Raw genomic sequence first — 26,526 nt, forward strand, 5'->3', positions numbered from 1 at the left:
GTTGTGGCTCATGGGCTCTAGAGCACAGGCTCAGTAGTTGTGGTGCACAGGCTTAGGTGCTCCACGGGATGTTGGATCTTCCCAGGCCAGGGCTCGAACCCACGTCCCCTGAATTGGCAGGCGGATTCTTAACCACTGCCCCACCAGGGAAGCCTGACTGTAATAATTCTTAATTGAATTCATTTTGCCCCAGTATTTGACTAGAGGTATGATCTTGTGGTCACTGACAAGACAGCACTGAAAAAAACCCAAGATTAAACTTTTGCAGATGAGTAAGAAATTAGATCCATGACAAAACTGTAGCTAAAAATAAGAAAATGGCCTGAGGATAAAGTAGTTGACCTTCTATTCACAGGATAAAAATTCACAGACTCATATTGTATAATGATCAAATGAAGAAAACTGCAAGTTTTTCTGAATATTTATAAAATGGGTACTTCAATATATTCTTTGAGGAAATGAAAAACAACATGTGTTAGCTAACGAAAGCATCAAAGAGTTGGTAAAATATTTGAAACGACTACAAAAACTTTAACAAAAAAATTCAGTTTTAATTATATAAAATAAAATAAAAAACATATTGAGGGGTTATATTCAGCCACAATTAACAGGAAAAACCCACCATCTTCCTGACGGAAGGTGCTTATTCTCACATGTAAACAATGGGTCAAGGAAGCCACTGTACAACGCAGCAGAGAAACAAACTCCCATGTCATTCTTTTTGGTGGCACCATTGTGAATGCTATGGTGAGTCAGGAATACATACTCACTAGCACTATTAACAGCACAAAGTGTTTCCTACACAAATTAGACATTATGAAGATATAATCCAGAGAAGAGTGGAATCAGAGAATATTCCCAACCATAAAACACTGGAATACTTTGACAGTGGACACAAGAGGCCTTACAGAAAAAATTCAAACTCTGATGCATCTCTGATGTGGAAGGTATGAAGACAGCAGGGGAAACTATATATCCATAAAAATGGAAATCAAACATTTGTTGGTGGTGTTAACAATACTCTTGACTATAAGGACAGAGTCTGAAAAATAAGCTGGAAGATGGTGTCATTGAAGCTCCTATGAATCTGCCTCTCTCCCAATGTGGGGATTCCAGTATCTGAAGAATATCTTCTTTGTACCTGCTTTTAAATCACACACAGGTGAGCTATTGGTGAATGCTGATATGGAACGAAAAAGGGGATGGATTATGGAAAGTCTAGATCTTAATATTACTCACAGGCAAGATATCTCCAACTCTATAGATTTTTTGTATTAGCACAAGTCTCATAGTTTATTCACCAAATACCAGTCAGAAGGAAATACAAAGCATAATTTACATGAAACTATACTTTCTGACATCCTTCCCATACATAAAATTTATTCCAAGTGTTTAGTATAATGGAAAATGAAAAAAGGTTCCTATACTCACCACCACCAAAAAGTACCTTTCTCAGTGAAAAGAGTACTATATATAATAGATTATGAATATCCAGGAACTGCCACACAAAGCTACTAGGCATAACCCAACAAATACCAAACTGCCATTTTGCAATGGCTCATTAACTGAGAATGAATAGAACATTATAAAAATTTAAGACTAACTGCATATTAGAAATGCACTTGCGGACTTCCCTGGCAATCCAGTGGTTAAGACTCTGTGCTCCCACTGCAGGGGGTGCAGGTTCGATCACTGGTAAGGGGACTAAGATCCCACATGACACATGGCACAGCCAAAAAAAAAAAAAAAAAATGAAAAAAAAGAAATACACTTAAGTTCACCCATGGATCCAACACGGTTAAAATGGAAAGAAAAATAATCATTATCTGATTAAAGGAAAAATCACTACCTTTAAATCTTATGTACTATTGTTGAAAGACAATGTACACAATTACCTCACATTAATATTCATTTCTAAAATTAGGAGAAATCCACTGTTCAAGGATACACTTGAAGAAAGATCCTTACTAAACACAACTTATTTATAAAACTTTTAAAAAAACTTTCATATTGAAGGTTTTCTGGAACATTAGGCATGGAGTACTTTCCATTAAGTTATCTCATGTTATTTACATTTATACTTCTTCTTCATGGGAATTCTCATACATGATGTTGGCCAACTGAAGTTGTTACCCAGGCTGTTTACAAATGCAGTTTTATCTAGGGAATCCTTTCATCCTTTTAAACTACTGAGATCAGAGAAGCCTTTCCCATTCTCCACACTTTATATGTTTTCTATGCAGTGTGCAGTCTCACGTGTCTTCAAATGATTGAGAGATAAATGAAGGCCTTCCCACATTCCTGACATTGATAGGTTTTCTATCCAGTGTGAATTCTTTCATGCACTTGAACATAAGTGGAATGGAAGGTTTTCCCACATATTTTACATTCATAGGGTTTTTCTCCAGTATGGGTTCTTTCATGAACTTTGAAACCTTTTTTTGAACTAAAACATTTACCACATTGTTTACATTGATAAGGTTTCTCTCCAGTGTGACTCCTTTCATGGGTTCGAAGAGAACTGTGGTATCTGTAGGCTTTCTCACAGTGTTTACATTGATATGGTTTCTCTCCTGTGTGAATTCTTTCATGTGTTTGAAGGCTTTCATTACAACTAAAGGCTTTTCCACATTGTTTACATACATAGGGTTTCTCTCCAGTGTGAGTTCTTCTGTGTACTCGTAAGGAACAGTAGTAACTAAAGGCTTTGCCACATTGTTTACATTGATACGGTTTCTCTCCACTGTGAATCCTTTCATGTATTTTAAGAGAACTGGGATTAATGAATACTCTCTCACATTTTTTACATTTATAAGGTCCATCTCTAGTGTGTGTTATCATATGTTTTCGAAAGGTTTTTTGCCATGTGAAGGCTTTCCCACATTCTTTACACTTATAGGGCTTTTCTCCAGTGTGGATTCTTTCATGATTTCGAAGAGAACTGGCAGTACTCAGTACTTTAGAACATGTTTTACATACATACAGTGTCTCTCCTGTGTGATTTCTTTTGTGTATTTGGAAGGAACTGAAATAATTAAAGGCTTTACCACACTGCTTACATTCATAGGGTTTCTCTCCTCTGTGAATTCTTTCATGTATTTGAATAGTTTCAGGACTTTTAAAGGCTTTTCCACATTGTTTACATTGATAGGGTTTCTCTCCGTTGTGACTCCTTTCATGCATTCGAAGACAACTGGGATAAATGAATGCTTTCTCACATTTCTTACATTTATAAAATCCATCTCCAGTGTGTGTTACCATGTGTTGTCGAAAGCTTGTTTCCCACGTGAAGGCCTTCCCACATTCCTTACATTCATATGGTTTTTTCCCAGTGTGATTACTTTCATGTATTTGGAAACGTTTTTGAGCACTGAATCTTTTACCACATTGCTTGCATTCATAGGGTTTCTCTCCACTGTGAATTCTTTTATGTGTTCGGAACGATTTCTCATATGGAAATGCTTTTCCACATTGCTTACATTCATAGGGTTTCTCTCCAGTGTGACTCCTTTCATGCATTCGAAGAGAACCAGGATAAATGAATGCTTTCCCACATTCTTTACATTTATATGGCTTTACACCGTATTTTTGATACTCTCGTGTTTTGTGTTCAATGTGACATCTCATGTGTCTATTAAGGGATGAATGATCCATGAAGACTGTTCCACATGCACTGCATTCACATGGTTTTAATCCAGGAGTTTTCTTGTTCAGATTGATAGTTGGAATAAGCTTGAAATTTTCTCCACATAAACTAATGTCTTTACTTTTACACAATCTCTCTACCATAAAAGTTCTGTAATAAATGAGAATATTATTAATGACTTCTTCATTAATCATTTTACATTTATTATATTTATTATGAATTATAGGAACTGGTTTTCTATCATGTGTGAACTGTTAGAAATTGAATATACTGAATGTTCTCAATGGGACTTCACACTTTCTATTAAAAAGTGATATTCAAGTATAGGTTTTATTGTTAATGACTGCAAGTGAACTATTTTGCAAAAACTAAATATTTATATCCCATTTAAGAAAATATTTTTGGGAAACATTTTCTAAGAATAACTCAATTTGGGGCTTCCCTGGTGGTGCAGTGGTTAAGAATCCACCTCCCAATGCAGGGGACACAGGTTCAAGCGCTGGCCTGGGAAGATCCCACACGCCGTGCAGCAACTAAGCCCAGGTTCCACAACTACTGAAGCCCGTGAGCCTAGAGCCCGTGCTCTGCAACAAGAGAAGCCACCACAGTGAGAAGCCCGCGCAGCGCAACCAAGAGTAGCCCCTATTCGCTGCAACTAGAGAAAGCCTGCACATAGCAATGAAGACCCAACACAGCCAAAAAAAAATTAAAAAAAAACCTCAATTTGAAGGCGAGGTTATTTATTATGTTGCTTCTTTTAAATTTTTCATAATGTTACTGCAATTCTCACGAGACAGTGCTTTGTATTTTAAGTGTGACTCACCTTAATTTTCTCCCCTGGTTTTTGTACTGATCTTCAATGTCATGATATTCCCGTTTTGCTCCTGAAATGCAGACCCAGAAAAATGATCCCAAAGTACTATAAATTATAGAAAAATTATTAGATTCTAGGTCCAGGATGAGCTCTGACCATTTCTAGTTTCTTTACCAATGTCTTCCCTTGCCACGTTCCACATCTTGGAACAATATTGACAGGTAAGAAATACTTCTTCTCTAATTGACAAAGTTAGGGAATTTCTTCATTCTTACCGACTGCAGCCAGATTCCTTAAGGTTTCCTGCATCACATCTCTGTAGAGTTTCCTCTGTGAAGGACCCAATAAAGCCCACTCCTCCAGTGTGAAGTCCACAGCCACATCCTCTATGGTCACTGAGTCCTAAAATACCGAAAATATGTGTACACCGAGACGCATGAGATTGACAGAACTAGACATCCACACTTCATTTATAGGAAGTTTACGTATGATTCTGTTATTTACAAAGTTATTCTATGACTTGATCATGAGAAACTTACTCTCCACACTTCCTCAATAATTTAGCAGCATCATGAAGAAATGAAAATTATTTACACATTATCACTTATATCACAATGGCAGAGCCCAGAGAATGCAGGGAAATGACAGAAATACTGTAGAAATAAAACAAATATCATTTTAAGAACATCAATTTCTTGTGAAAAAAATTCATCTTCTTCCTATGATGCTCCATTTACAGCATTTCATAAGGCAGAGAGGATCAAGACTCATGAGGCTTCAATGAATAGAAACACTGTCAAGAACTGGAAGCTTTTTCCTAGTCCCATCATCTAACATCAGAGTCCAGGTGCCTGGAGAAATCGAACTTTTAACAAATCCCAGCTAGCCACATTCTCCCAAAGTCCTCCAGGCCTTAAAAGAAATCAGATGCAGACGCCTGAATATATTCTTCTGGGGAACCATTGCCTTCTACTTGTGTAACAATTAGCAAAGACTCTATTTTTCCTTTCTCTCTATATATAATTTGATGCAGCTAGAATATTTGAAACTTAGAGCTCACTCACGAGGAAGAAGCAATATTATATTAGACCACAAAATCCCTATACTCATGTGCCTCAGGGCTGCTTCCAGCCAAATTTTAGAACACAGTGCAATTACATGCCAGAAAAACTCTTCTCATCACACCCTAACAGTATACCCTGGGCCTTACTGTCCTTAAGGAACAGTTTAAGAGCTACAGTTTGCAAGGGGGTTCACTGAGGTCCATAATAGTGTGATGGTGAATTTTCCCATGATTAGAAAATATGTATAGGTTTCATCAGTGGTTTTCTCCAACACAACATAAAGTCTCCATTCTGCAATTTCAGCTACAAGTGTTGGGCATGCAGCCACACTGGCTACTGCCAGGTGAAAATCTAGTTCTGGGATTTATGAATTTAGAAGCTGTGATTCTTAATCTCACAAGAAGAGAATTTAAAAGCTTGAAATAAACAAGTCCTCCCAGAGACATAAGAGCACTGACTTCAAAGGCAAACCACTGTCCTAAAACTGGAAAAAAGAAAAGATGTTTTTTAAATATGACCCAAATATTCAGTTCTTAACGCCTATACCCAAAAGAATCTGATTCACAAGAGTCTAACAAAAAGACCAAAAAGAACTAAAAGATACAACACAATATTTATGAAGCCTGGCATGCCCTTCTTTAACACAAAACTTAAGATACACATAATGAAATTAACTAAAGGAAAAGAAAGAAATAGAACATGTAAGTAACAAAGAGTTTTCTAAAATTAATGACAGACAATACCTATAGGTTCACGAAGCTCAGTGAACAGAAAACATGAAAACACAGAAATGGAGATCAAAGTATATCATATTCAAACTAGGGGAAAAACAAAGAGAATACACTGTAAGAAGCTAGAGAGAAAAATGTAAAATGCAAAAGTCATAAACTCTTGGAAAATATCACAGAACAAAATCTAGGTCACCTTGGGTTTGGTAACAAATTATCAAATATAACAACAATCACAAGATTTATAAAAGGGAAAAAAAAGTATAATTTCACTTCATTAAAATGAAAAATGCCTCTTTCAAGAGAAAGTGTAAAGAGAGTGAAAATCACAGAATAGGAGAAAATCCTTACAAAACACATACATGATAAATGACTGGTATTCAAAATATCTAAAGTATTATTGTCAAAGTAAGAAGACAAACCACCAATGAAAAATTGGCCGAATATCTAACAAACAGCTTCCCAAAGAAGACATACAGAAGGGAAACAGGAAATATGAAAATGTGCTCAACGTCAAATATCAATGGGAAATTGCAAATGAAACAATGAGATATCACTACACACTTATTTAACGGCTAAAATGCAAAACACTCAGAACAACAAATATTGGTGAACAGGTGAAGAAAATCCTCATTCATTGCTGGGGGAAATGGAATTTGGTAGCCCTACAGTGGAAGACAGGAGCTTTCTTTCAAAACACTACATACTGAGTAAGATCCAGCAATCACACTCCTTGCTATCTGTCCAAATGACTTCAACTCTTATAGCTCTTAGGTTCACATGAAACCCATACACGAATACCTGTAGGGGCTTTATTCATAACTGGCATAAGTCAGAGGTAAGCAAGATATCTTTCAAGAGTCAAATAAATAATGAGCGGTATAGCCATACGATGAAATACTGTTCACTAATGAAAAGAAATGAGGTAGAGCTATGAAAACACATGGAGGAAGCATAAAAGTATATTGCTAAGTGAAAGAACCCAATCTGACAAAGCTATATACTACATGATTCCAAGTATATGACATTCTGGAAAAGACAAAAGCATGAGACAGGAAAATGATCTTTGGTTCTGGAGGATTTCGGGATTAGAGGAAGAGATGAATCAATCTCTGAAGCAGAGAGGAGGTTTAGGAAAGTAAAATTACACTATATGTGCAGAAATGATTAATACATGTTATTATACATTTGCAAAATCCATACATTATGCAACACAAAAAGTCAACGCTAATGTCACCTGCCCACTTTAATGCATCAGTATTGGTTGAGCAATTGTAACAAATGGACCAGTCACACAAGATTTAAAGAATAATGACTACTGTGTGGATGCCGAGGCGTTATTTGGGAACTCTCTGTAATTTCTGATCAGCTTCCTAGTAAACCTAAAAAAAGCTGAAGTCTATTTTAAAAAAAGAGCACTGACTCATTACAACTCATCCTGATGACTGCCTGATGTTTGGTTAGGTGTGGCGACAGTTGGTTTTGGTTCTTCATCAAGGCTGTCTCAACTAAGGGATGAAGGGCAGCAACTCTCCACTGAGCTCCATCATATTCCAGGGTGTACTGTCATCTTTAGTCTATTCACTCCCCAGAGCTGTGCATTCAGTGAATCCCAGGCAGCTACCCAGGGAACCAAGGTGTTGGAGAGGGTGGCTCCAACAGCACCACAGCATCTTTCAAAGGACTGAAGAAAGAAATGTCATCTCTCCAAGGGAGCATAAGCCCAACGGCCAAGGTTTGGCTCCATCGTATCACAAGTAGGTGTCAGTGGCCGAGCTGAGCTCCTGGGGTGCTGTTTCCAGTACCAAAGCCATAATAGGCACCTGAGTGGAGTCCTCTGTTTGTAAGAGATCCCAGTATGGGGGGATAATTGCAGCTTTAATGGCATATTAATGTGAGGCCTAGGACAGTGCCTTGCATCAGAAGCCTATGGCCAACTTAAGGCCCTCCTCAGAGAGCCTCCCATCACTGCTCGCAGGGCTAGAGGCCTCCTCATGACACTGATTGCCTTATGGAGCTTAAGAAACCCGAGTTCAAGTTGGGTTTGAACAAATCCCTTTGCTGTGCCAAGCTGAGACGGTGAGTGTTGTCAGCCGTAACCGAGAGGCTAAGGATCTTTGTTGCAACAGATGCAGGGGCAACAGCCTCAGAGTTACTTAAAAGTTTTGGTGAGCCTTCTGGAATCTCACCACTTACAGGCTGCCTTTCCCTGTCTCTTCTCTTTCACTTTCGCTGAAATAACGGCTCTTTTGAAAGTAGTGACTGTCTTTTGGGCTCACCTCATTCACAGGGTAATCATCCTCCTACTCCCCCAGTCCTCCCCTCAACACTAATGTCTGGGCAAACCCAGCCTCAGTCACACCTTCACTCTAAACACAGATAGGTTCCACCTCAGACATCAACCCAGGACCACTGGAAGGAGGGCCCCGTTCTCATATTCCTGCTCCCAAAGTACAAAAAACTGACGGAAACTTTCAACTCAGTATCCTCCCTGTATACAGCCCAGGCTTGGTGGGGTCAGCAGTGCAACACAGGGCAGCACAGGGCACAGGAAAATCTCGCCAACAAACAGCAGCTCACAGAGCAGGAGCCTCCACACTTTCTTATCAGCCTGTCCAAGTAAGAGGCACGAGGGGAAAGGTAGGGGGTGAGGCTTAACTTTCAGTAGTGAAACAACAAATATGTGGGTCCCAAATAATCATTACTAGAATAAAAACTTTAAGAAAAACAGGCATTTGCACTGGATTGTTTTATATAAAAAAACACTAAAAAGATGATGAAGGCTTAATCAAAACTGGTTATCTGAGGGTGGCTGGCATTAAGAGCAGAGAAGTGGGGCAACATGTGGGCAGGGAGTCTCAATTTCCTCCCTTAGGAATTTAATTTTAACCATTCTATATAGAAAATCACTGCAAGATTTGATCCTTTAAACAGTGATGGATATAAAAGTGTAAACCACAAAAAAATGAAAACTCCCTTTCTAACTAAAGGCACACAGGATATTATAGGTTTTCTCTCCATTACAGTAAACGTTGGAGATATTTTCAGAAATAAGTGGCATATTACACTGTATTTTAGGTTTGCAATTAAGCCTTAAATGGACTAGGAATTTGAAAGATTGACATAAACTTTGAGGTGTTTTCCTCATATCAATTGAAATAGAATTTGTTTCTTCTTTTCTCCCACATCCATTAAAATAGAAATTCATTTGCTTTAGGAATACTAGAGGACTTTTAATTGTTAAAGTTCTCTAAGGACAGGCACTTACAAACACTGACCTAAAAATGGAAAAGCACCTGAGAACTTAAATGCACCCATTTCACGTCTTGAGGTTCTCTTGTCTAAATGAAACAAAAATCCTACTTGACCTCACAATTTTCTTGCCTTAGATGGTATTTGTTAATCAACATAGATTTTAAAAGCCCAAGTGTTAATGGAAAATAGAATCAAAGGGCTGTAATCTTGAATGGATAAAGGAATCCAAGAAAAGAAACACAAATATTGGAATCAAAACATACAAGCAGACTGTGTCCGTACAATTCGGAAGCCCATATTCAGAAAGTTGAACATCTTTACAGACTTGAGAGTCTAGATAAGCCCGGTTGAGATAAAACTCCTGTAAACAGTCAGTCCCTCACTGAGGGCAGGGACACCTGGGCAGCCACAGGAATAAACTCTGGGAGCTCCACAAACCCTCCCCAGTCCTGTAAGCAGGGAAGCTCTCCCTACCCCAGGCTTCCATTATCACAAGTCAGGAAACTCTAAGCCTGATTCAGGTTAAGGTTCTGATCCAAATGGACTCCCATATTCATAAACCCTTTGTCCACGAGACAGAACACCTCATCCTCACAGACTTCTCAATGGGCACAAATTACACTCTGAGTGCACCTATTATCATGGAGGGACCACTCAAATATAACATTTAAAATGCCTAGGCTAGGGCTTTCCTGGTGGCGCAGTGGTTGAGAGTCCGCCAGCCAATGCAGGGGACACGGGTTCATGCCCCGGTCCGGGAAGATGCCACATGCCGCAGAGCGGCTGGGCCCGTGAGCCATAGCCGCTGAGCCTGCGCGTCCGGAGCCTGTGCTCCGCAACAAGAGAGGCCACAACAGTGAGAGGCCCGAGTACCGCAAAAAAAAAAAAAAAAAAAAAAAAATGCCTAGGCTAAAGGAAATCACAAGTACCACCCTGAAAGGGCAACATCCCTACACCCTTGTGAACTTGCACCCCCAGATTTCAGGGCTCTGCAGCTTCTCACAGTATAAGGACTACCATTGGTGGGTGTGAGCAGGTAGGATTGGGCAGGAGGAGGATGTCCAGGAAGATCCACTTCCCTGTAAAGGCTCAAAGGGGGCCTTAGTTTGAAGATACTGATTTCAGGCTCTGCTCCCCACTACAGGCGCTCTCAACCACTACTGATATTTTATGTAAGATACCCAGAAAGGCAAATATATAGAATCAGAAAATAGATTAGTGATTTCCTAGGCCTCGGGATGAGAAGGGAAAGGTACTGCTAATGGACATGAGGTTCATTTTGGTGGAAATGTGATGGAAATGTCTTAAAATTAGTGTGGTGACAGTAGAACAAGTCTTTAAATACGGTAAGCACCAGTGATCATTTAAATACAGAAACCCTGTTTGGACAATTCAGCAAAATCACTCAAACCCAGTGTGTATGTGGAAATGAGAGAAGAAAATTCTCAGCCACTTTTATTAATTCACCCAGAAAACCCCAAGTGATCTATTCCTTTCAGGAAAAATATGTCAGTCATTTATTATTTCCAAGGCAAGTTTAATTAGTACGTAAGTAATCACACTTGAATACTTTTTGTCTCCAAGTCTAAATCCTGACATTTCATTTGAAATCAACCAACAGTAAAGGAGACTCCAAAAGAACTCACCTTACTCAGGGAATTAAAAAAGTGAAACAAAAATTCTTAACAACTGGAATGTAATACTGAAAATTTTTTTCCCCCTGAAATTCAACTCTCTTACCTCTTTGGAAATATTTTACATGGTCTTTCAAGCTCTATTAATTAAATACATTTTAGACTATTGAAAAGAAAAACTTAAATAAGTGAATAAATCTTTTGAAGGGGACTAACCCAGGGACGGGCAGTGCTCATAGCACAGATCGTCCAGAAAAGTTTCATAAAAAACCTCGACAAAAGGACTTCCCATAGGATGTCTCTTCCCAGAAAAAAAACGGGGAGGAGAATTTCATACACCTACTTCCAAGTAGTTATTCTTGGCTTCCCGCTCCTGTAAAATATACACAGACCGCCCCCCTTCCCAATGCAATCCACGACTCTGCGCAAATAGTAAAAACAATTAAAATATTGGGTTTGTATGAAATGGACCACGGAAGATGAACAGTTGACAGACGATGTGAATCGGAGAGGGGAAACTGACGTTGTGAAGACGAGGAATAACATGGAAATGTAATGATTTACTACAAGCCCTACAAAGAGTTACTCTGCTGGGCCGGGGTCTTTGATTTGAGACTTTGCTTCCCAAACATTTGGAAAACTCAGAGGAAAACGGGTGCCCCCTGGGCAGCAAGGAGGGGCTGGGACCCGTCAGGGAACAGATAATCCCAGGACCGAATCCTGGAGAACGAGTCACGATTGTCACCTGAAGACGGCGCCCGAGTTCACCGCACAATCCGGGAGAGAAGGAAGAGGGGCTGCTGGCGCGAGCCGCGCGGAGAGACGCCGGGGCGGAAGTTCCTGCACGAAGTGACAGAACAGGACGCCTGGGGTCCTGACAGGGCAGGACGATTGGGCTGCCGGGCCAATCCCCACGCTGCGAGCCGGAGGGGACAGAGGTACGAGCGGCGCCGCAGGCCCCGCGTATCCGTAGACTACGGCGTGGAGCGCTAGGAGGCCGTGTCGAAAAGATGGCCGTCTTCGGCCGGTTTCGACCAGTCCCTCCGCGGCGGCCGCAGCCTGGGGCACCACACTCACCATTTCGAGGTTTCCTGAGTCTGAGTCCTTCCTAACGACTCCAAAGACCCGTGCAGATACGTGACATGGAGGGCTCTCCAGGGGTAGTCAACCGCACACAGCCAGCGGCTCTAGGCGCAATTGGAGAAAGAAATGACGTCCACGCCGGTGCAGAGCATCGCCCCACCCACCTGCCTCAGCGTCATCCCGGTTGGACAGATTTCCAATACCCCGCCCCCTCGTGCCTGAGTGACAACCTGCGGGAGGAAGCCTGACTCAGCTGAATCACTTAGCGCCGCTGGGATTGAATCTGTCCTCGCCTGGCACTTAAAGTTTGTAACAGAACTTTTTCCTGGCCTGGGATTCCCTGGCATGGAACCGTGCTTCTTGTTAAGAAAGGCAGACACTTAGATGTGAACTCACCGTTTGTAATAAAGAGGCTGGCTCCAGTTTCATCTTTGCGTCTTGACAGCGCTGAGCCTTCCACCCATCCCTCCCCATCCCCACTCAGGTACTTAAGCTGAATAATCCCAGAGCACTTGGCTTTGGTAGGAGGTCTGAATCACTCAGTCCTAGCTGGGTGCCAGGACAAATCTCAGTCAAACCACAAGCTGTGAGGTGTGTGCATTAACTTCTCAGCTGTACATTTTACACTAGAAGGAAATTTATTTTAGATTAGTGTTCCCTGTGTGCCTATAAAACTTTGAAATGTCAACAGCTATAATATATATAAGGCAATTGTATTCCCATCTTCACTGATACAAGAAAAACAGTAAGTTGTACTTAACATTGGAGTGTACCTGGAAACTCTTCCTGCCCCCTACCCGCAGCTGTACTGAGGGATAACTGACTAATAAAACTGCATTTAACGATGACAACATGATGATCTGATACACTTATACTGTATAGTATAATTGAAATGTAGGAAGAGAGTGAATCTTTTTATTTTTTTGAGGGACTCCTAAATAAGCATTTTAATGGGAAATGGCAGAAATCACAATAGACTATTATCATTGTGGAAGTATCAATTGCGCACTTTAAAAGTATTCTTGTTCGATGTCTGTCTGTTTCTTTATTCCTTGATTCTCTCATTCCACAAGTGCATAAGTTATTTTTTCTGTAGATCTGGGGAAAATGGGCCAGGGGTGGAAGGTCCATCCAGGCTAGACAGTGAACAGACCATGACTGTTCAGCACAGAAGGAAACTTGAAAAGTGTTTTAGCACCTTGAAGTCTGGCTGGACTTAGGGGAGCAACAGGGCTGAGAATACTCCAAAAGTAGATACTGGAGAGCAAGGGGCTCCAAGACAGTAAGATGGGTGTCTGTGAAAATAGTGCTGGCCTAAGAAAAGCTCTAGGGAGAGATGGGCTTAATATTATCGGTGGGCTTGTATCACTACTTGTGATCATGAGGGTTGGTGCCAGCTCTAACCCTTTGGGTTTCTTGGACCTTGATGAATTATTTTGTCCTTTTCTGGCAAAGCTGAATCCTGGTCTTTAGACTCCAGTGACAAGTTATCTGGAATTTCCATTGGCTGAGAAGCCACTAATTCCCTGTCTGCGTCCATGTCTGCGTCCATGTCTGGGTCCATGTCTGGGTTGGAACTCAGCGGTAGTGAAGGTGTTCTAGGAGGTTCCTGAAAACGGCAAACGGACGAAATAGGAGGTGTGGTGGTAAAAGCAGCAGTTGTGCTGGATGCAGAAGTTGGTGTTTCTAGGGAAGGCAGTTTGGGGGAATATAAACTCTCCAACGCTTGGATAGTTTCCTTGGAAGATGGAGAAATACTTGGGTCAGTTGAATTGACGGCAGCAAGAGTTTCTGCTGGTGGCTTTTTGGAAGGTGTTACAAATTTGATAACAGAGGGGATTTTTTTCTCTGCAAATTTCTCAGCTGGATTCTCAACCTTTATAGATTTGAAAAGCTTCCTATTGGAGGAGTTCAAAGATTTAAGGGTAAATGAAGAATATAAGCCAGAGTGTCTGTAGTCACTGCAGCTAGGGGTCTTGGCACCAGGCTGCGGTGGCTTCTTTTTCCCTCCATTCTCCTCATCTATGGATCTCTCGCTGCTGACTTCACTGATGCGTAAAGCTTCAGTCTCCCTCAAGCCTGCCCACTGGCATAGGAACCGTATTCAAAATCTCTGGGTGCGAGACAAACTTGTACACAAACTTCTGACCCCTCACGTTTTCAATGATATTCTTCATATAATAGTATCTGAGGGATTGGCTGTGTTTGTCATAATTCATGTTAAGCTTGTTCTTTTGAATCCCTCAGAGACGAGCCACCTCTTCTGCCTGCAAATGCTTGAACTCCCCATCATTAGAAGTCCAGCAGATCATGTGATCGTTCTGAGGCTCCTTTAGGAGCTGAAGGAGGAACTGCCACAGGGTGATGGCATTGTTAACAGCAATGAAGGAGGCCACTTTCGAGGCTGCCTCAGGGTCTCTGCCTCAAACATCATGCTTCTCTCCACCGGCCACCTCCTAACATTGAGAACTCAAGGACAGTGAGGCAGCCACTGACACCCCCGTGGTGGAGCCAGATATAAGACTTTAATTTATTTAAGAAAATGAATATCCTCTTAAATGACATTAAACACACAAAAAAACAGCATCACAAATATTTGTAGGCCATATCAGTTGGAAGTCTCAATCTCAGTTAACAATGTCAATACTCAAGCCCACATCATATATATATATAACTTGTAATGGTTACAAAACTGAAGATGAACCATATCCATATTTTATCTTTATGGTGAATCTTTACTAATAATCAAGGAAAGCAGGACTTTCTATATTGCTACCCTCTATTTACTTACACAAGAAAGCAGATCCTGAAACAGTGTTTAAGGTGTATTATGTGGTGGAAATACAAGTGATCAAAAGTGACATCTTCATTTACTGAGGCAGACTTTGATATAAGAAGAGGGATGTGATAGGACCATAAAATGTAGAGTTGGAGATATCCTCCCTGAAGGTTAAATCAGGAACTAGGTATTCCAGAATTCATCCCCTTTATGGTTCCATGGTAGAATTCACCAATAGCCTCTTTTGCATGAGATTTGGAAAGCTGATGTGAAGAAGGCGTTAGTCAGATTTCTGAGCCATCATACAGATAGAGACAGATACATCAGAGTCAAGGACACCATCTTCCAGCTTATTTTTCAGATTCTTTGCTTTCCTGATTAAGAGTATTCTCAGGGGCTTACCTGGTGGTGCGTGGTTGAGAGTCCGCCTGCCGATGCAGGGGACATGGGTTCGTGCCCCGGTCCGGGAGGATCCCACACGCCGCGGAGCGGCTGGGCCCGTGAGCCATGGCCGCTGAGCTTGCGTGTCGGGAGCCTGTGCTCCATAACAGGAGAGGCCACAGCAGTGAGAGGCCCGCGTACCGCAAAAAAAAAAAAAAAAAAAGAGTATTCTCAAACCCACCAATGATTTATTTGACTCCATTTTCATAGAGGTGTAGCTTTCCACTGATGTCTTTATAAGATCCATATGAACAATCCATTGGGATTTAGATTTTTCTGTAAGGCCTTTTGTGTCCAACAGGAAACTATTCAGACTTTACTGCTTGGGAATATTCTCCGATTCTCTTCTACTTTATATTCACATAAGTCTTAATTGCATAGGAAACACCTTATTCTGTCAATAGTGCTAATGAGCATGTTTTCTTTTTTTAAATTTATTTATTTAATTTATTTATTTTTGGCTGCATTGGGTCTTCGTTGATGTGCGCGGGCTTTCTCTAGTTGAAGCCAGTGGGAACTACTCTTGGTTGCGGGCTTCTTGCTGTGGCTTCTCTTGTTGCTAGGCGCGTGGGCTTCAGTAGTTGTGGCGTGCGGGCTCTAGAGCACAGGCTCAGTAGTTGTGGCACATGGGCTTAGTTACTCTGCAGCATGTGGGATCTTCCCAGACCAGGGCTTGAACCCATGTCCCCTGCATTGGCAGGAAGATTCTTAACCACTGCGCCACCAGGCAAGTCCCTAAAGCTAATATTTTTAATGATGGACGGTTGGATGCTTTCACCTGAAGATAAGGAACACAACAAGGATATCTGGTCTTGCCACTTCTACTTGAGAATGTACTGGAGATTTTAGCCAAAACCGTTATACAAGAAAAGGCAATAAAACACCTAAAGATTGGTTAGGAAGATGTAAAATTATTTCTACTTCCAGATTGGCTATCTTCTATTCAGATAAATGTAAAGAATCTAGTTTAAAAAAACAAAACAGGGGCTTCCCTGGTGGCGCAGTGGTTGAGAGTCCGCCTGCTGATGCAGGGGACACGGGTTCATGCCCCGGTCCGGGAAGATCCCACATGCCGCGAAGCGGCTGGGCCCGTGAGCCATGGCCGCTGAGCCTGCGCGCCTGGAGCCTGTGCTCCGCAGCGGGAGAGGCCACAACAGTGAGAGGCCCTCGTACCGCAAAAATAATAATAATAATAAATTAAAAAAAAAATCAGTGGTGGTCAGTAGCAGTGTGCCTGGGAGCAGAGGCCTGAGGTCAGTGTCTCCAAGTACTGTGTCCTGGGTTAGAGCTTATGCATTTGGGAGCTTATTTTAGTCACAGCCTTAAACTGAGTCCTGCTGAGTTTTCTCACTGTGGGAATGGAATTCTGAGAAAGGGAGTGGTTCCATTATTACCCAGAGAGAGGAGGGAGAGAGTTTATTCCTGTGGCTGCTCAGCTGGCCCCTACCCTCCTCCACCAGGGACCGACCTGGTCCAGCGGTTCTGTCTCAACCAGGAGAGCCTAGCGTGTGTTAAACTTTCTGAACGTGGCTCCTTTTGTCCTGTGGGTTGCTGGCTACTTATCTGTACTGATTCCAATATTTGTGTTTCCTTCTTTGGATTCTTTTATCCATTGAATAGTGCAGCCATTTGGCTCTAGTTTCCCTTAGTACTATATAATTAATTCCCAGTGTGAGAAATAACATTTTTGGTTTGGGGGGGCTTAAAAATCTAGGTTGATTGAGAGAAATGATGTCAGCAAGGCAAGAAAATTGTGTAACTAAATAGAATTTTTGTTCCTTTTAGGCAAGAGAACCTCAAGATGTGAGATGAATGTTTAAGTTTTCAGGTACATGTTTGATTTTCAGATCAATGTTTGTATATGCATGTCCCTAGGGAACATTGAAATTTAAAAGGCTAGAGCAATTGATTTCCTTTTTTAATTGATGTGAGGAAAACTATTCAAAGCTTATGTAAATCTTTGAAAATCCTGCTACGTTTAAGGAGCTAAACCCAAGCCTCTACTGCATTATAATATTCTACTTATTCCTGAAAATAACCCCCATGAAAGATAGAGTGGAAGGATAAGCCAAGATGTACCTTGTCATTTTAGTTAGCAGAGATTTGAAATTTTTCCTTTCCTGAAAAATTTATGGTTTATACTTTAGTAATTGTGTTTAAAGGAATTAAATCTTAGAATGGTTTTTTATATACAAAGGGTGAGAAATATCAGTAAATAGTAAATCATTGTATATATAAATTTTTCTGTTTATTTCAAAGTAACTCTGTAAGATAGGAAATTCTATTTCTAAATTGTAACTCACCACCAACATACCCTGGTTTCCTTCAGCACTGTTACTCCAGCCACCCCCAACATACACTTTTGATTATTTATTGAGCCTCCTGTGTTTTTTTATATAAGAACAGGCAATTGGGAATGCATATATTTGTTGCCCACCTTTGTCTTTGTAATGAGTACTTGGAATCTGCAAAGTTGATGTTTGCTGACAGCTTACCACCCCAATCCCCCCACCCCCCCCACCCATCTCTCCCTCTTCCCCTTGTGTCCCCACCTGGACAAGCTGTTAAGAAAGTCCTGGGGCTCCCTCCTCTGGCACTGGCTTCAGATACCAACTGCACAAGCAGAACTCTTTCCCTGCCCTCACCCCCCCTCAAAGATTTTTTCCTTGCTCAAACTATTAAAGTTTGAGCCTGATTAACAGGCTCCTGAACCTCCTAGGCCTGTTTGTGTAGTTCTTTGTAAATCCATTTTTAGTAAGAACCCTGCTTTGTCAGTTGAACCAGAATCCCCCTACCCCCCATATCTGATCGCATTTCCCCACTTTCATCACCCCTCAAGTGATGTGTGATCACCCTGGCATGTCTTCAGTACAATCCTGTTAGATCCGTTTAGTCAGAACCCCCTAACTCCTGACTATTTCTTTTAATATTCCATCCCCACCTTGACCTCTGGCCATGAATTCCCACTCGCCCATACTGTATTCAGTGTTGAGCCCAAACTCATTTTTCACACCCTGTGAAATCCCATTGCAGTGGTCTCTATACCTGTCACAGTGGTTCTGGGTAAAATTTGCTTTACCCTCTTTGGCAAGTGTCATTGAATATTTTTTCTTTAACACCCCCTAGCCATGATAAAAACCCAGGCCAGGATCCTTTCCTTGCTTGCTGAAGCCATTTCAGAGCTGCTTGAGAGGCGGTTCCTGCTCTCTTCTGAGACTCCAATTGTGTCATAAGCCTCATCCTACCCTGTGTGTGTGTGTGTGTGTGTGTGTGTGTGTGTGTGTGTGTGTGTATGATATACCAGCATCAGTCTCAACATGGGAACCACACCTCTGCAGATAACCATAACAGTTGGTGCCGTAAGCGGCATGTTCAGACATGACCACCACTCATGGGTCTGTCTGTCTTCTCTTGCTGTGACTCGCTCACCTGCTCTGCTGTCTGATGGCGGCCGGCACTGTGGGCTGCTGGGTGCTAGGGAGCTTGTGCTGTGAGCTGTGCTGCCCTGTTCCATTGTTAACCCCACCAGGACTCAGTTCTATGATCAGCTGACCAGTGTTGAAAGTTTCAAGAATTCCTAAGCCTTTGGGAGCAGGAATATGGGGTTGGGGCTCTTGAAGGAATCCTGGGTTGATGTCTGTGCCAGTGTATATCTGTGTGTTAGAGAGAAACTGTGACAGAGGCTGGGTTAGTCCCAGCGTACCCTGGAGGTGGTGGGAGAGAGGGACTATACCCTGTGCAAGAGGTGAGCCCATCAGGTCCTTGTTCCCGAAACAGCTGTCATTTAAAATGAGAAAGAGGGGCTTCCCTGGTGGTGCAGTGGTTAAGAATCTGCCTGCCAATGCAGGGGACATGGGTTCGAGCTCTGGTCTGGGAAGATCCCACGTGCCGCGGAGCAACTAAGCCTGTGCGCCACAACTACTGAGCCTGTGCTCTAGAGCCTGCGAGCCACAACTACTGAGCCCACGCGCCACAACTACTGAAGCCCGAGCGCCTAGAGCCCATGCTCCACAACAAGAGAAACCACTGCAATGAGAAGCCTGTGCACTGCAACAAAGAGTAGCCCCCGCTTGCCGCAGCTAGAGAAAGCCCGTGCACAGCAATGAAGACCCAACACAGCCAAAAATAAATAAAATAAATAAATTTTAAAAAAATAAATGAGAAAGAGAAGGGAGGGGAACGGCAGCCATTAGATGGCAGGCCAAGTCCATACTCCTTATACAGAGACTCACCAGGACCAAGTTCTTCTGTTGCTACTGCCCCTGCCTCTACTGCAGCTAAGATCCTGACAGTCCAAGTTATATTGGGGACAACACTCATGGCACCCCTGTGGAACAGCAAAGGGATTAGTTCAAACCTGACTTAAGCCTGGGGTCCTTAAATTCTATAAAGCAACCAATTGTCATGGGGAAAGCTTCTAATCCCGGTGGTGTTGATATGAGGCCCTCTAGAGGAGAAAAATATATAAATACCAGGGTAGAAGGACACCCCTCCCCCAAGGTATACCCAGTGACACAAAAAACAAACAAGAGAGAGGGAATCAAAAAAAAAAAAAAAAAAAGGGAAAGGCCTGCAATTTGACCCATTGGAAATCCAAAATATACTAAAAGAATTTATACAACAAAAAAGATAAAGGGGTACTGTTTGGTTTCTGGGGCCTCTACAACAGGTTCTGAATTAATTTTGCCATCTGCTGTAATGCACTAATTCACAAACCTTCATGCAACTAATCAATACCAGTTCTCAAATTACAGTCATATTGGGATCCTACTAAATCTAAGGAAGGTACCCCCGGTAATCTTAGGGGAATTACTGAATATAAGATAGGAAGCAAATAGGCATGTCTCACCTTAACTATCAGCCAGCTCTTCTCTTGCCTAAATTCCTCGCGGTCATAGCAAGCATTGTCCTAAAGTATAGGAAAACTCTGAACCAATGATTCAAAAATTAAAATTAAATTAAATCTTTGCCACTTCCAAATTGGCTTCACAGAATGGGACCCCACAGACCTTATCCTCCAAGTAAATTATGTAACATGGCCCAAGGTGAGTTAAACAGAGCCTTGAAGGATTGGAAAACATTATACAAAAGTTATTTAGTGAAGAGGTGATTATCCCCTCTTAAAAGGAGAAGTAAAGGTACTTCTCCTTTTAACAGCCAATTTCACCTATTCTTAAACCTGGAAAAATGAATGACACCTCACAATGGATTACTGCAAACTTGAGGCTGTGGTTACATCAAATACGCACCTATTTTTTAGTTTCCAACATTATGGAAAGTACGAACTCCATCCAATCAGCAAGTGGTAAATATCCTGCTGTCCTAGGATTGGATGGAGTTGGCTAAGTCTTTTCTGTTCAGTGCCTGTTTCCACAGCCTGTCAGCTGCAGATAGCCTTCACCTCTAAAGGGACATGAACACCTTTACTGGTTACCCTCCAGTAACCTCAGTACCATTGCCACTGCACACAGTCTCTGCAGGCATAGTCTGACCTGCATCCACCAGGCTCCATGAGCAGAGGTATAACATTATATTAATGACATCTCTTTGAGGAAGTTTATTTAACATTCATTCGGGACATAGAGATATTGAAAAAGGGAACTCATGAAAAGTGGATGGGCCATTAGCTCACACATACTGTGAGGCCCTGACACCATGGTTAAGTTTCTAAAAATTATTTGGTAAATTCCCTCCCTGACACCATGAAGAAAGATCGTCCTTCTCAGCACCCACAGCATCTCCTAGGTTGTTATGATGTTTGAAGGCAACATATTCCTTGTTTACCAATTTTGTTTCTATTCAAGAAACTGCCCCGTCTTAGCCCACACTTTATGCCATTGAAGCTGTAATTTCCACCAGGTACTAGGCTGTCCTGGAAATATAAGCTGTCCTAGGACGTGACCATCTGACCCTCCACGCAGCTGCTCGTTGTGGCTTGGGTCCTGGAAACAGCCCCCCATGAGCTCAGCATGTCTACTGAGATTTGAGACATGACGGCAGAGTGCAACCTGAGCCCTCTGGCACAGCCTGCCTGCAGGAGGGGGCACCCACCCCCTCAGTCCCTTTCTAGATGCCACAGTTCTGGAAGAGGTCTCTTCGCCATTCACTATGATGTTACCTAGCATCTGAGAGGCCCAGGGGCCTGGTCTAGATGGTGGGGTTCATCCTCCCACCAGAACCAAGTGCCCCTGAGGTCCCACAGGAAATGATCAAAGATCAAAATGGAGCCAGACTCATTATTACATATGGGGAGATCACTTGTAAGTGTCCGTGTTTGTGAACAAGTGGCACAGTTCCGTGAGGGCCTCTTGGCCTCATGGTTCAATGCAGTGTCGGTGGAGGGACAGTTCCCGCCCACGGCCAGTACCAGCTCCGCTCTGAGAACTGACCTCCCGCTTGCTGTCACTCAGGCACGGGAGGGCGGGGCCTTGCAAACTGTCCAATCAGGGGAGTCACTGGTTACAGACGTGTGGGCGACGCTCCAATGACTACGTGGGGCGAGTGGTCTGCGTGCTCTGTTGCTCTTCAGTCGGGCCTCGACCTCGGTGCGTAATTTCTGCCCTTAAAGTCCTCAAGTGGCTCAGCGGCAACGTCTGTTGCTGTGACGTGCACTTGCCACGAGAGTCGTGAGGTGGACAGCGCAGAACCAGAGAAACTGGGAAATGGTGAGTTGGGGAGACGGGTGTTGGAAGACGGGGGCGGAAGGACCAGTTGGAACTGGCCGTGGTGGGACCCGGGCCTCCCCACGGTCAACTCCGGAGTCTGCAGACCAGAGTCCACCCGGGGCGCGGCCGGCAGTCGGGACCCAGGGCGGCCTCTCCGCTCACTGCTGCGACCGTGTCTACTCCAGATTGTGTGGTGTCCACGGGGAGGGTGATCACTGGACAACCGGGGACTCGGTGTCAGGGCTTCATGCATAGGTGGAGCTGTGATCTGTGGGGTCCGCAGTCCCTTCTTTCTCCCTGGCGGGGGTGGGGACTCTTCTTCCCCTCACTTTTCCGAATGTTTGAGGAACAGGGTCACAAATCCACGACCCTGTTCTTGCACCCCAGCTCTTCCCAGAGCAGGCAGTAAATGCCTAAATTTCCAGATCTTTCCCCACGTTCCCAAATGCCATCTTCCCCTCTCCAGTTCATAACTTCATTACCAATATTTGTCCTCCGTGGTGCATTTTGAAGTACGCAGTATTGTTTATCATTCCTCCACAGAGCCGTGGATGGTTCTTTTTAAAGATATATTTTTTGCCTGTGGATGTTTTACATGAGAGGAAATCAGAGATTAACCGCCTGGAACTATGTTGCTTAAAAGCCTAGTGTCTATGTCCCCAGAATCTCCCTGGGCACAGACATTCTATGGGAATCCTTTGGGTAGAGTTTCCTCTTTGGTGACTTTCCTGGGTGATCTGTCCTTTCCTCACAGTTCCAGGTCAGAACTGCGCCTGCGTGAGTTTGCCCCTTATTCACTTTTTAAACTCTGTTTTGAAGTAAACATTTAAATATTTAATCATAGATCTTGATAGAAAATATAAAATATTTCCAAAGAAGCAAGAGAGTCGTGAAGATAAGAAAAAATAAATATTTTATTATCACATTCCATTTGTTTACACTTTTGTTTCTTTTTTTTCTCCCCCTTTAGCAGTGTAGGAACATTCTGAATTCTGCCCATTTCTTTTGGGTGATTTCAAATTACAGTATCAGGGCTTAGACTTGCAACACCTAGAAGTGTGTTCAATGTGATTGTTTTCCGAACAATTTCTTTTTTTCACCTTTTTCTTTTTCTAATTGAAGTATAATTGATTTACAATGTTATATTGGTTTCAGGTTTACAACATGGAGATTTGATGCTTTTTTTTTTTTTTTTTTTTTGCAGTACGCGGGCCTCTCACTGTTGTGGCCTCTCCCGTTGCGGAGCACAGGCTCCAGACACACAGGCTCAGCAGCCATGGCTCACGGGCCTAGCCGCTCCGCGGCATGTGGGATCTTCCCGGACCGGGGCACGAACCCGTGTCCCCTGCATCGGCAGGTGGACTCTCAACCACTGCGTCACCAGGGAAACCCCGAGATTTGATACTTTTATACATTACAAAATGATTAGGGTAAGTCTAATTACCATCTGTCATCATATAGCGTCATTCTAGCATTATCGACTATATTCCCTCTGCTGTACATTACATTCCCGTGACTTATTTATTTTATAACTGTAAGTTTGTACCTCTTCATCTCCCTCACCTACTTCACTCATTTCCCACCCCCTTCCCCTCTGGCAACCACTAGTTTGCTCTCTGTATCCATGGATCTGTTTCTGTTTTGTTTGTTTTGTTTTTTACATCCCACATATAAGTGAAATCATACAATGTTTCCAAACAATTTCTTAGCATAGAAATAATTATTAACTGACATTTACTTTCTGAAAGGAATAGATATTTGTGGGGTGTTTTTGAACTAGAAAATTACCTAAAAATTTCCTTCCATGCTTTACACATAAACACTGGATTGAATGATTTTTCTGTATTGTTCAAACCCTGGGTTTCTGTATTTAAAGTGTCAGTGGTGGTCCAGATCAGCGATGTGTGAAGAGAAGCCCAAGGTCAGCTTCTCTAAGCTAAGGCCCCCTTGAGCCTGCAAAGGGAAGTACTTGAAGGCCCAGTTTCTTCCTGGGGAGCCCCGCTCTGCACGTGTCCTACCTGCTCACACTCAGCACAGAAGGAACTTTTCTACCGAGAGAAGCTACAGAGACCTGGAAAGCTGGGGATGAGCATGGGATAGTAGGTAGGGGGATGGGGAGGTGATGCCCTTTCTGAGGTTCTAACTGTGGCTGTAGAGGTAGGCTTGAGCTTTGCATCCACAGTGTAGGTGCACTTAGTAATCTGAGTACATTGAGAAAGTCTGTGAAGGTCAGGAGTTCTGTCTTCTAGACAAAGGGTTTATGAGGTGGGGAGTTCATTTGAATCACAACATTAAACTGAATCCGGCCAAGAGTTTTTTCACTTGTGAGAACTGAAGCCTTAGAGAGGGAGCATTTTCATTATGCCCTGAGAAGAGGGTGTGCAGAGCTCCCAGAGTTCGTTCCTGTGGTTGGTCAGGTGTCCCCCCATCCTCCATCACCAGGGATTGACTCTAGGGGTTGTATTCCAGCAGGCAGAGACTGGACTGCAGGCTTGGGAATCTGGGTTTTCTTCTGAACTATAGGGAAACACCTGATTCAAACATTTGCATTTCTTTCCTTGTATACCTTTATATATTGAATATTGCAGCTCTTAACTTTGTTTTCCTTTGGTAATTTGTGATATTATTTCCTGTGAATGTATGAGATTTTTCTTTGTTGGGCTTTGAAAATGTAGGCTGACTGAGAGATACAATGGAGGTAAGGCAAGAAATTCTGGAACCAAACAGAATTTTATTTTTATTTTAATTGCTATGAGAAAAACTACTTAAAACTTATATAAATCTTTGAGAGGTCTAATACATTTTATGGATTAGTCCCAAATCCTGTTACCAACCAGGGTTCTTAGCCTCCTTAACCAATAGAAATTGATAAGAGACCAGACAGAAAATTCAGGCAAAGCTTTATTGGGGCCTATGCTGTAGCAGGAGGGAGCGAAAACAAGTAACAGGTTCCCTTGCTCGCTCCCTGGGGGTTGGGGGAGTGGGCAGCTGGTACCTTATATGGGGTCATTCTGGATGGGTGGCTTAGGTGGTCTGCCTTCTCCTTTGGTGGTGCTGTGTGGGTTTTGGTCTTTTTGTATCTTATTGTTCAGAATTTGCCCCAACTTCACATACATGCATTTATGTTAGTCCCTTAAGTTTCTTTGTATTTTGTTGCTTGTCCCTTACAGTTTGTATTTTGTTGCTAAAGGTTTGTCCAGATGCAAGCACTGCAGCAAAGGGTCCCAGGTCCCAGCCTGTCTCAATCCTTAGTGCATTATATTATTCATAATAATAATGCATAATAATAATCCCCCAGAGTAAGATATAAGGAGAAACTATAAAGCTTCGTATGGTTTATAATGTTTATAGAGTTTGTAGTTTATAGTGCTTCTTAGTTAGAAAGAGATTTGAAATTTTTCTCTTTTTTATGGTTAAAACTTTTATAAGAGTTAGTGTTTAAAGGATTAAATCTTAGAATGGTGTCCTTAAAGAAAAGTAAAAATTAAATGAATTAAAAATTGTTTTAAAAAGCAAAAGCAAGTTAATTAAAAATAAAGTCTATTGAATAGACAAATATGGTTTATATAAATTACTCCGGTTATTTTAAATAATCGTGCAACAGTTAGCAAAATTCTGTAAGATGAGAAGGTCTAAATTAGACTCAGTGTCTGAACATTTTGTTTTCCTCCAGTTTTGTTGCTTCAGCCACCCCGAAAAAACTAGTGGTGATCATTTCTTGAGTATCCTGTGTTTCTTTATCTAAAAAGAAGCATTTGCGAATGCATATTTTTCTTACCCATCTTTGTACTTGTAATGAGCCCACACTTTTTGATATTTGACTGCTCTCAGCTTAAGCCTCATTCCCCAACCGCCCCCTCCCCAAACCCCACCCTGTGCTGCTTGAGAGGCCTGCCCTGCCCTCACCTGAAACTTCAGTTCTGTGATTCATAAGCCTTTTCCTACCCTCCGTATGTGTGTGTGTGTGTGTGTGTGTGTGTGTGTGTATTTATGCCACACTGACATCACTCAACATGCGAACCACCCCTCTGCAGGTGACCATACAGTTGGTGCAGTGAGCAGCAGCATGTCCAGACATGACCACCACCCGTGGGTCTGTCTTCTCCTGCTCTGACTCTCTAACCTGCTCTGCTGCTTGATGGGGGCGGGTATTGCGGGCTGCTTCTTGCTGGGGAGCTCGAGTTGTGAGCTGTACTGCCCTGTGTTGCATTATTGACCATACCAAGCCTCAGTTCTAGGTTAAGTGGACCAGAATTGACAGTCGAGAATTCCTAGGCATCTGGGAGCAGGAGTATGGGATTTAGTCATTCTTAAGTTAATCCTAAATCAGTTTCTTGGCCCGAATTATCGGTGTGTTAGAGTGAATCTGTGACAGAGAATAGGTTGGCCCTAACCCATCATATCATTGATGAGAGAG

General features: G+C 42.4%; 2 protein-coding genes across 2 annotated transcripts; both read right to left on the minus strand.

Annotated features, from left to right (window-relative positions):
* Positions 1-329: 329 nt before the first annotated feature.
* Positions 330-12,594, minus strand: LOC114892354 (zinc finger protein 709-like). Its single transcript, XM_029217163.1, has 4 exons — positions 12,219-12,594; positions 4,736-4,862; positions 4,470-4,530; positions 330-3,796 (listed from the first exon to the last, which is right to left on the minus strand). The coding sequence occupies exons 1-4, from the start codon at positions 12,219-12,221 to the stop codon at positions 2,320-2,322; spliced, it is 1,668 nt and encodes a 555-aa protein (XP_029072996.1). The 5' UTR covers positions 12,222-12,594; the 3' UTR covers positions 330-2,319.
* A 711-nt stretch (positions 12,595-13,305) lies between these two features.
* On the minus strand, positions 13,306-22,362 carry LOC114892223 (ETS domain-containing protein Elk-4-like). The gene is given in 7 exon segments (XM_029216879.1): positions 13,306-13,366; positions 13,368-13,662; positions 13,665-14,290; positions 14,292-14,642; positions 18,874-19,027; positions 19,677-19,771; positions 21,986-22,362. Coding segments are annotated over 7 exon segments (1,959 nt in total).
* Between the last annotated feature and the right edge of the window lie 4,164 nt (positions 22,363-26,526).

This window comes from Monodon monoceros, unplaced genomic scaffold (assembly GCF_005190385.1).
Source record: "Monodon monoceros isolate NGI ecotype Baffin Bay Population unplaced genomic scaffold, NGI_Narwhal_1 Super_Scaffold_12, whole genome shotgun sequence".
In the NCBI taxonomy this organism is placed as follows: Eukaryota; Metazoa; Chordata; class Mammalia; order Artiodactyla; family Monodontidae; genus Monodon; species Monodon monoceros.